Source organism: Epinephelus lanceolatus, chromosome 11, assembly GCF_041903045.1.
Source record: "Epinephelus lanceolatus isolate andai-2023 chromosome 11, ASM4190304v1, whole genome shotgun sequence".
In the NCBI taxonomy this organism is placed as follows: Eukaryota; Metazoa; Chordata; class Actinopteri; order Perciformes; family Serranidae; genus Epinephelus; species Epinephelus lanceolatus.
This window is the reverse complement of record NC_135744.1, coordinates 42,332,148-42,343,355: the sequence shown is the minus strand read 5'-3', so window position 1 is coordinate 42,343,355 and position 11,208 is coordinate 42,332,148. Positions and strand designations below refer to the sequence as shown.

The following is an 11,208-nucleotide window of genomic DNA, read 5'->3' as shown; positions in this document are numbered from 1 at the left end:
ATGTTTCCAAATTAGATTTATATATGAATGAAATGTTGACATTAACCTACGTTTCACGAATTGGACGAAACTGAGCCTCGATGTACACCTAGATCACCAATTCAACCCACAGAACACAAAGTTCCGGACTAACAAAGCTTTCGGAGGCAGCCCTCAGTGTCCCACCATGCAACAGTGAGCTAGCAGCAGCTAACCACCACATTTGACCGTGTGTGCCATGATGAATTAGACATCCGGGCTGTGTGTATGGAAGATGGCGACACTTATCCTCCCTGGTGAATGGATCAAAAACTGGGAAAAATCAGGAAAACACGAGTTGTGAGTAGATATACACATCAACACAGCATTAGAGGTCACAGTGGTGTAACCGTGAGGTAACTGTTAGAGAACGACTGCAATTTAAGGCTAGTCTTGGAAGTCTGCTCGCGAGGGCTAACCTAAGCGCTAACGTTAGCAAGCTAAAAAACATTTGAAGTGGCTTGCTAACATTACGCAGCGCAGCTATTTGAAAAAGGGAAATCTTCTAAATAGTAGCTATAACACAGTGAAGACAACCGATTTACTTCATTTCGTAGATTGGAGTCATCACTTAAATTTAACAGCTTACGTTACCTGCATGCTAGCGATTTGGCTAAAGCTAGCTTACGCTCCCACTAAACCATTCCATCATTTGTAAACACGGTGGCTATCAGAGCTAAGCTAGTTAGCATACATGCAGCTTACTAAGTTCCAGCTTAATTGAAGTGAATTTTATGCTATATTTCAGGTAGTTACTTAGCCGCCGTTATTTGCCAGCACACATACGACGTGCATTTGGCCACAAACGCTAGCTAGCGTTGAGTAACGTTGACAGTAACGTTAATAGCAATCAAGTGGAGGGAAACTACTGATCTTGACATAACGTTAATAGCAAGTTAGCTAGCTGTAACGTTAGCTAACGCACTAGTGACATCGCCTGCCTTGTTGGGCGTTTCATTGCCTCAGATATGTGAGCATGGAAAAATAACCGATTTCATTATTTTGTTCGATAAACGATCTCTAACATACTGAAGAAATAAAACCCTCTTCGGTAAGGAAGCTTTAACGGTTAACGGTAGTAACGTCAATGTACAGCTCATGCGATACACTGTCAGCTAGCGTTAACTTTGAGCCACATATCTGTGTAACCCATCAGTTAGCTAACTAATAGATTGCGGCTGAGCCACACGTCGATACAAAATGATGCACTCGGCGCTAACCGACGATATTTGGGGAGCGAGCACCAACTTTATCGGTGCAGCGTCAAACACATGAAGCTAACCGTAGGCTTCACCATAGAAGCTGGCCTTTACAACATCTGGAAATCGAAACCAAGGGCAGAACAGGGTTTCTAACTTCATTGTTTTATTAGAAGGGAAACTTTCCGTGACGATTTTGATTCATTTTTTTGAGCGCAGCCATCGCCTAACGCTACAGGCGGAGACACAATAGGCTCAGCCACAGTGCTAGCTACTATTAGTGGATGTAGGCCTTGCATATTTAAGTAAGGCCTGCAGTGAGATGCTCCAACTCAAGACTACACCATTCTTAGTCGTGTAACGTTACATAAAACGCATGTATGTGGCTGATGGCACTATGACACAAGCCTGTTTCAAATAGTTGCAACATATTCACACACATGCATATTAAATATGCAGAATATTCCCCTTCTGCATGTCTCTGACTCTGGTGCACAATCTGAGCTGGAGCTGAGATGAAGCTGTAAAGCATCCAGCATACACATGAAGTGTTAAAATGCATTGCTGTTGGAGAAATACTTATTTATCTTGACAAAAAAACAGTTAAAGGCAGTAAAGGTCCCATGTCAACAAGCCCTACAGACTTCCTGTCACTTCAAGAATGCTGTCCGGTGAAGTACCATCACAAGGAGGGGCAGCAAGTGAAAGGGCAGTTTCCATGTGATAATCAAAGTGTCACGATGTTATTACATCACCACCTTTTGTTCAGGTTAAATAATGGCTGTATCAGAAATCCCACACCAACATGCTGTTTAGCAGGTGAAAACAGTATGTGAGTTCTTTTAGTATGTTGAAAGCCTTAGTATGATACCAGTAGTACATGAATTGTATATTATGTCAGGTGAAATAAAACAGTTTGCACTGGGCATTACGCGAGCATAAATATCCCACGATGCAATGTGCAAGTGGCAACAACCTTCATAACAATGGACAGCAACTAAGGCAGCTCTGTAACATCAGTAAGTAATAAAAATCTCTCTAGAGGTGAATAACTTTGGTCATGGGTCTGCTGCCTTATGTGCTCTTTAGGAATCATTATGTGAAGTGTTGTGGTAGGGTCACCATGACAGATAGATGACATATCACATGATTATAGAGCTTTGTTATGGATACAACATGGTTCGGGTTTTGGTAAGCCATGCCTGTGCTGTGGCTTTAGGGATGTTGGTCAGTTAATCCACTGATTTGATCCAGACTGAAGTATCTCAGAAACAAGTTGGATGGCGTACCACGAAATTTGGTACACACATATTTAAGCATTATGTGGCGACAGAGATTACTGTGACATAACGTAACACAAGTTCACCTGCAGTTCACATTTTTAACGGCCGAGTAACGTCACTCCCAGAGATGTGATGAAAAACTCCAGAGGTTCATCATGCTTGCAGATGCCATACATAGTTTTCAGTTTTGGACACAGCAACTGTTTGATCTTCATAAGCCGTCTAACATTATTGTAGACATTGATAAAGGTGGTTCAGAGCTAGGGTTGTCACGATACTAAAATTTCAAACTCAATGTCGATACCCAAGAAAATATTCAATACTCGATACCATTTTCAATACAGCAGCAAAAAATTAGGAGGCATGTCATTTTTTAAATAAAGATCAGAACAGTAACATCAATGATAACAACAAAAAATCCCCCCAAAATAAATAACAACCAGAAACAAGATCTGTCCATACAAATGTATTTATCTACAGCCCTGTTTATTTTCTGTGCTTCTGGTGAATTGGCACCATATTTTCGTTGCTGATCAAATAGAGTTGGTAGTTTAGGCTCAGGATGCTGGATGTTTCTACCTCACTATGTGATCAGAGAACCAGGGGTTACAGGAGAAACCAAACATTTTCTCAGCTTCAATCTGTGACTTTACAGTTAACATAACTTTTCAGACACACATAATTGTGTTGTCCTGTTAAACTAACATTGTCTATTAATGTTACAGACGGGCATGACTGATAAAGTTTTCTGCTTAGCTCCCACATTAACGTTAGAAGTTATATTTTAGTTTGATGCTGGCGACACCAGCTGCTCAGCTGCTGTACCTGCCGTCTGCAGCGTGTTGTGTTCACTTCACTAAATATTTCCAAAGAGCGCTATTTCCTTGATCATTTTTGACCAAAACTGGCTGCTCTGATCCTCCTGCAGCCGCGCTGGCCATATTACAGAACAGAAATGTGTGCATGCATGCATGCACAGCAACGACAACAAGCCGGGTTGCAGCGAGGGCTCTGTGCCTGCCAGACGCTGCCTGCACAGCGTGTGTCCGTCGGACCCGTCGCGCACACCTGACAGGCGCTGTGGTGGCATGCACTGTTAGTATCGATACTTTTGTAAATTAGTATTGTATCCGGATACAGCGTTTGAGTATCGATACTTTTGACAACCCTACTCAGAGCTGAACCTTTTTGCTGGAAAAAGTATAAAAGTGGCCTGTCAGCCTCACAAGAATATTAACCACGCTATGTTTGACCCAGGGACCCTGAAACTCTGTTGTCAGGTTGGCTCTGTTGAGCATCTCTGACTGACCATTGCATGTACTGTAGGCTTAAGTTTTCTCAGTGTGTCTAGCCTTGTATGTTTTAACAAGAAACATTGGCGGCACAAAGTATGTGATTAGTCTTCCTCTGTCTGTGCTAGATCTTTGAGGCCAGTTGAGCTGTCGGTGAACATCCTGAGCTAGGTTTTTATTTTTTCAGCTTGGATACATCCAAGTTGGAAAAAGTTTCGAAGTCATTTCTCCTCCAAATTTCTCATTTTATCTGGTATGTTGTAGATGGGATATGGTGTTGGCATAGTGTTAAAGGCATAAGTAACCCAGATGTTACAAGAATATTGGTGTGCAGGTAATTGTAACCAATAAAGCCGCTTTGTTTGCATTGTTTTTCATGGGTGGGAATGAATTGATAAGCTGTATCAAGCAAAGTGATAGTATATAGGCAGTTTTAAAGGCTATGGATTGTCATGTTGGAGGAGTCTAATTGACCAGAATTTTCTGTCTTTATCTCATAGCGTACAACTCTGCAAAGAACTCACAGAGAAAACAGATCATGGAAGTGAGGTTAAAGGTAAGTTGACAATGACCTCAGTGCTGTCATACACCTGTTATTTCTTCGCCAATCTACGTATTTAAACTAGGGATGCACGATAATATCGACACGTCATAGGTTTCGACCGATATTGGCTTTAAAATGAACTATTGGAATCACCCAATAGTCATGATAAGAGCATACATGTTAATTCCACTCCAGAAGACTTGATGATCACTAAAGTTAGGGAGGGAAAAAGTGGATATCACTATCAGTTATCAGCTGCATGAGTTGTTACATGTTGGCATATTGGAAGGTAAAAAATCCAATATAGTGCATCCCTAATTTAAACTTTCCTGTTGTACACACAGACACTCATCCATCATGAGAATAGGGGTAGTTCAAACCAATCAGCTATGTAAGAAAAGGAAATATTTTAGAATTATGCACTAAAGTTAGAGTAGTTAAAAAAGTGTGTTTGTATAGATATAAGGATATTAAGATATTAGCTGCCTATACATTGGCACACAGTAAAGTATAACTTTATGCCAGTTGTATTTATTGATAATTTTACTATGTTGATTGGAAAATGTATCTATGAAACAGATTACATTTATATTTATCCGCAACATGCAGTTAGTGTGCGTGCTAGTGGGGAACGACAATTTTAACAATTTTGTCCTCTTGAGTGAAATAATCATCAGTTGCAGTGATGAAATCCACCAAAAGACCTGATCACTTGGCTGTTTTTCCTTTGAGGTTGTTAACAAGCAACACGTTTTCACTCTAGCTTCTCAAAATACTGCCACACTGCAGATAGCTTTTTAAAAAATAATATGACAGCTTTCATTCAAGCTGTGACTTGTTCATAGCCCACTCACACCAATGTGTTTGCTTTATCGCAACTTCTTTACTGATGCACAGCGGTAAACTTAAGTTTGAATGCAAACTGAAATATTTCGAAAAAGTGATAAAAACACAGACACACATGGCAATAAGTTATTTTTAATAGTATTAGTAATGATTATCCATTTATCTGTTAGTGGTTCCAGCCCCTTGTGATGCACATCTGATCATTTTAGAAAATTAAGCTTGACTTGCAAAGAGGAAAGGAGAAAATTTGCAGCCTCTGGTTGTGCAAAGCTAACACAGACCCATCCACTTCTGTGTTGGTCTCACGCCAAATATCAAAGAGTGTTTTCCTGTCAGTTCTGTCACTGCAATTTGAGATGAGCTGTGTCTTGTCTGTTTACCCCTCCAGATATACAGGCCGCCTTATACGAGCTCTGCTGGCAGGTTGTACAAGGGAACCTGAAGTTGGATCTGGTCGTCAGCGTCCTCGGGGACATGATGGTACAATTTTGGTTTTTTTTTTGTTTGTTTTTTTTTTTGCTTGAGGGTGAAAACAATATGAAACACATAATTGGCTACGCTAGGGTTGTAACGATACACAGAGGTCACGGTTCGATTCATACCAGGTTTAAGTGTCACAGTTTGGAACGAGCTTGGTACAACAGGAAGTAAACTAAATGTATAAAGATTCGTTGTTTTTATTTAATTAGAACAGGCAGCAGTGTACGTGTCAAAGACAGACACAATCCTCCTGCTTGGTAGGGCTGCTCGATTATGGAAAATATCATAATCACAATTATTTTGGTTGAAATTGAAATCACGATTATGCAGCACATGTGATGACTTATATTGTTTACATGACGACATGTCATTTCTGTCTCTACATGGTTGCACGTTTACAATTCTCCTCTGCTCTCTGTATCACATACAGCGGAGTTCGGCCCTGATGCGCACACACACACACACACACACACACACACACACACACACACACACACACAGACAGACCAACCTCTCTCGCTCTCCCTCTGCCATTTTCCACACGCTGTTTTTGAAATCTTTCGCGATCACCTGCCCCTTGCATTATTCGTTGTTCACCTACTTCACTGGCTCATGGAGTGAATAGAGAGGAGGGGAGGGGCGGTATTGCGCATGCGCGGCTTCCGTAGAAGTCAAAATAACATCTCCAGGCGTCTGTGACCAAAAATCATTTACACTCGATTCCATTAATTTTGAAATCGTTTGACCTCAAAATCGTAATTGCGATCACCAGACGATTAATTGCACAGCCTTACTGCTTGGTACTGAGGTAACATTTTTCCCAAACTTCAGCACCTTGACCTCAGTACCTTGACAGCTCTGACAAATACACACACCATCACAGCCCTAGTCTATGCTGAGTATGAAGAGACAAAGCTTGCTTCATTCTGCTTGGTGTCTGCCCATGGCACATGGACTCAGAAATTCTGTACAATCTCAGTTAACTTTTGTTTTTCTTTCAGGAACTCCGAGATGACATGCCATCAATTTTAGCAGACGTGTTCAGTATACTAGGTAAAATTGTTTTTTTGTATCTAAAGAACTGCATTAAAAGTAACTCAAATATAGATTTTAATGGTGAGCAACCTTCACGTTTTTACTGTTACTGATATGCTTACAGATTTAGAGACTGGAGCATTGGAAGAAAAAAACAAACGTGACCATTACACACAACTGGTGGGAGCATGTTTGGTAAGAATACTATTTTTGTATTAACAGTTGCAGCACACTTATAAACTCAAAAACTTTCATTGTCCTGAACGTGCGGTAGTGTAATCGGTATAGAAGACTTTTAAAACTTTGAATGAAGTTGATACCACTGTCTGCTGGTGTCATAAATGCATCACTGACGGTGAAGCCTGGCTCTGTAATACGCTACTACAACAAATAAATTAACAAGTAAACATTTTATTTCAGTTCTTTGTTCCGGAGGTCATCCTGAAGGAGAGACTGGATCCAGAAACCCTTGAGTCTCTTGGACTTATAAAACAAGCCCATCAGTTCAACCAGAAGATTGTGAAAATCAAGACTAAACTATTGTAAGTACAATGCACAGTTCAGAAGAAATGTAGACATACATACATAGAAAAGGGGCATTTAAATGTTTTAAATATTTTGTCTTTTCTTCTCAGTTACAAGCAACAGAAGTTTAACTTGCTAAGGGAGGAGAATGAGGGCTACGCCAAACTTATCACCGAGCTTGGCCAAGACCTCTCAGGCAACATCACCAGCCACGTCGTCCTGGAGAGCATCAAGTCCCTCATAGGTACCTCACTAATGTTTTTTAGGGCGCCCCAGTCTTACATACCCTACATCTACAGTCTTGTTCAATGTGCCTGTTGTGTTTTTTGTCAATTGACAATAATGGATTAGATGAATTCAAGAATATATGAAGGGTTTGTATCATCTTCACACCTGATCTGATCCCCACCTTCATTGGTCACTTGTTAGATTCAGCATTGACCCGAATATTCTGCTATTTGTGTGGGGCTTTTGCATGACCATATGTTTTTTTACTCATATACATCCTGCCAGTCTCTTGACACCAAGGACTGCCACTGGTCTTACTCAGGGCCTCAGTAGCATACCTTTGGAATAATAATAGTTTTTATTATCCAGCTTTTTATTCTATATTCTGGTCTATATTTTTTCAAGCTCATTGTGACACTTTTTTAGAGGGTGATATCCTTGTGTTCCAAAAATACTGCTTAGACTCATCAGTTTTATTTTTTCCAGTTGCCTACAAATTCTTTTCTGCCTGCAGGATGTTTTAACCTGGACCCTAATCGTGTTTTGGACATAATCCTGGAGGTGTACGAGAGTCGATCTGACCAAGACGAGTTCTTCCTGTCTCTCATCAAGTCTTACATGTGTGAGCCACTCACCCTTTGCCACATCCTGGGCTTTAAGTTCAAATTCTACCAGGTGAGAATCACAAGACTGGGTCTTCAAAGTTACTGAAAGCTAGAGTGTGTTCAGTGTCTGTTTTTAAGAGCTTTTTACCAAGCCTGTTGCCACATGTCTTAAATGGCAGAACATAAACAATCTGTAACTGTAATCAAAGCATGAGTCGTATTTGATTTGTCACTTAAATTTGATTTTCAGTTGTAATCGTTTATTTTATTGTGTCTTTGTCCAGGAGCCGAACGAGGAAACCCCCAAGTCACTTTACCACATTGCTGCTGCTCTGCTTCACCACAACCTGATAGAGCTGGAAGATCTCTACGTACATGTAAGGGAAAGAAAAGCTTGAGTCCAGCCACTCGTCCCATTCGTTAAAAGAGACCACCAACAATTTGCATATGTCAGTCAGAATGTGGGCTCAAAGATGTGAACCTCTGATGTCCTCAGGATGATTTATCAGACCTTTGTGCCAAATACAAAATGAATGTTATTTAACCTTCATCAAATATGAGGTCACTGTAGAATCCTTTTTCCTTGGACTGAAAACTCTTTTGTTGCCTCCTGTCATTCCAGCTTATGCCAGTAGATGCCACCATCGTAGAGGAACACAAACGAGATATCTCGGAGGCCAAGCAGATTGCACGCAAGCTGGTCATGGTTGTGTTGCCCTCAGAGAAAAGTGAAGACAAGGACAAGGAGAAGGAAAAGGAGGAGGAGAAGAATGACAAGGTACCAGCATTTGTAAATATAAGGCTGTTCTGGAGAAATGCAGTGTATGTGGATAAATGTTAAAAGCCATATATATATATATATATATATATAATTTTCCCCCACAATATAACAGCTTTGTAAAACATTCACTGTGAAATACTGGAATATAAGAGTTTGCATGTTGTCTGCGTTGGGCCAGATTTTAAAACCAGTAAGTTTTGATGGACCAGACATTTTTAGCCTGTGGTAATGACTGATTTCAAACAAATGCAAATGAATGTAGTAAAAATAGCTTTTAAATAATAGTTTTTTTTTTTGTTTAAAAAAAAATAAAGATTTCTGGTCACATATCTGACCCAGGCACATCCCAAAGTGCAGAACAATAAAGTGAGCTATCAGTGCTGTCCATGCACAGAACCATAATAAGTGTCAATAACTGTAACCAATAACACTCTGTCCCTCTCTACCAGTATCTCCCCACCTCCCTCTCCTCTTTCTCTCCCACGTGTTAACTTACCTCATGACATTGTCCATTGAACTCAAAGAAAGGAAAAGACACAGGACATGTTTTTTTTTTTAACTATTCGACCACAGCGCAGATGTGACCACCAGGCGTGGTTGGAGTAGGCCAGACCTACAGTAACCAACTTCAAATCAAACGATTGAGTTGCTCCATCTACATTTTTCCGTCCCAGATGTCTCAGATGCTACATCATGATTTACCTTAGATAATATATCATGTTTTCAGCCCTCAAAACATGGCACTGATATAGAGATAGGAATGGTTTTAAAAATGCATCACTCTGGAGTGTGACAGCACTGCTCTGCTTACTGAACTTTGGCATGTTTAATAAGATACAGTCGCTTGCTCTTTCCTCTGCACACAGCCACCTGATAACCAGAAGCTTGGTCTGCTGGAAGCGCTGCTCAGAATCGGAGACTGGCACCACGCCCAGAGTATTATGGACCAGATGCCGTCCTTCTACGCCTCCTCTCACAAGGCCATTGCGCTGGCACTCTGCCAGCTTGTGCACCTGACTGTGGAGCCTCTTTACAGAAGGTGCTGATTTTTCTGTGTTTCACTTACTGCCCACTATGAGTAGTCAGCCCAGAAAGCATCCACAAGTACCTCTTATTACAGAGCTTAAACTGACTACTTTAAACTCACCTGAGCGCCAACATTTCATGCAACAAGTTGGAAAAGGAAGGAAAAAAGAATAATGAAGCCAAAAAATGAAAATAAAAAGCAGGCTCTGACACACTGGTCTGTTCCTCACAGGGCCGGCCTCCCAAAAGGGGCAAGGGGATGTGTGATGCATCCACTGAGGAACAAGCGGGCGCCTCGGCCTGTGGAGAGCTTCGAGGACCTGCAAAGGGATACGTTCAGCATGATCTGCTACCTGGGCCCTCACCTCTCTCATGACCCTATTCTCTTTGCCAAGATTGTGCGTCTAGGCAAGGGCTTCATGAAAGAGGTACAAAACTATCACTACTACATTACTACATGGGCACTAAAGCCTGTTTTTGTTGCTGACTGATATTTGGTGTCCTTATCTTCTCAGTACCAAAGTGAGAGCAGACCTGAGGTCAAAGACAAAATGGTAGGTGCTGTAGACTTTATTCAAAAGAGTAAAGTTGTTGTCTTGCTTTACTGGATCTGCCAGTTTATCTCTGTAGTGTATGTTACTATGACAACCTAATGGATGTTGATTGTATGTTCTTTGTAGGAAACACTCTTGAGTTGTTTCCTGAGCATTGCAGACCAGGTGCTACTCCCTTCTCTCTCCCTGATGGAGTGTAATGCTTGCATGTCTGAGGAACTGTGGGGCCTCTTCAAACTCTTTCCCTACCAGCACAGGTGAGATGTACACACGCACGCACACACACTCTCACTCACTACGTGTGGCACTGTTTAATTGAGTTGTCGGATAGTAAACCCTCAGGCACTGCTCCAGGATGCTGTTTACTAGCTGGCAAGAAAAAGACTAGCACACATCATCACACTGTGCTCATCAAACCATGCTTGATTGTTTAAAATGTTTTTCCCCCTGTTACTTATCAAAACATCTTTTCTGCTCTGGAATAACGCCAGAGTTTTATTTTTAGAGTCTTTATTTAAATATTTTTGGCACACTGCTGATGAGCACTGACACTCGGCATTCTCAAAGGTTTTGTTTTACTTTTGTTATCCGTGTCAGTTTGTCACAACTAATACTGCAGCTTCTTGGTTACGGAACATAAAAGCACTTTGTAGAGTATTTCACTGTCTTGTACACCAAACTGTATCAACACTGTCAAAGGAAGGATTTGTAACGCAATGAAACTGGACATGTAGTGCAGGTGATTTATGCCCTGCTGTGTCGGTGTCTTGTACAGTGGGTTGCTCTTAGGGC

At 41.0% G+C, this 11,208-nt stretch overlaps 1 protein-coding gene across 2 annotated transcripts in view; it reads left to right on the top strand.

Moving 5' to 3' along the window:
- Window positions 1-165: 165 nt before the first annotated feature.
- The window catches only part of thoc2 (THO complex 2), a 32,021-nt gene continuing 20,978 nt past the window's right edge, over window positions 166-11,208 (top strand). For both annotated transcript variants that reach the window (XM_078172645.1, XM_033634451.2), the window contains exons 1-14: window positions 166-318; window positions 4,293-4,348; window positions 5,571-5,662; window positions 6,664-6,715; window positions 6,822-6,892; window positions 7,118-7,239; window positions 7,333-7,466; window positions 7,965-8,125; window positions 8,340-8,432; window positions 8,678-8,833; window positions 9,703-9,875; window positions 10,095-10,290; window positions 10,378-10,416; window positions 10,543-10,673. In XM_078172645.1, coding sequence (XP_078028771.1) covers window positions 254-318; window positions 4,293-4,348; window positions 5,571-5,662; window positions 6,664-6,715; window positions 6,822-6,892; window positions 7,118-7,239; window positions 7,333-7,466; window positions 7,965-8,125; window positions 8,340-8,432; window positions 8,678-8,833; window positions 9,703-9,875; window positions 10,095-10,290; window positions 10,378-10,416; window positions 10,543-10,673 — 1,541 coding nt within the window. In that variant the 5' untranslated portion in view covers window positions 166-253. The remainder of the gene's footprint in view (window positions 319-4,292; window positions 4,349-5,570; window positions 5,663-6,663; window positions 6,716-6,821; window positions 6,893-7,117; window positions 7,240-7,332; window positions 7,467-7,964; window positions 8,126-8,339; window positions 8,433-8,677; window positions 8,834-9,702; window positions 9,876-10,094; window positions 10,291-10,377; window positions 10,417-10,542; window positions 10,674-11,208) is intronic.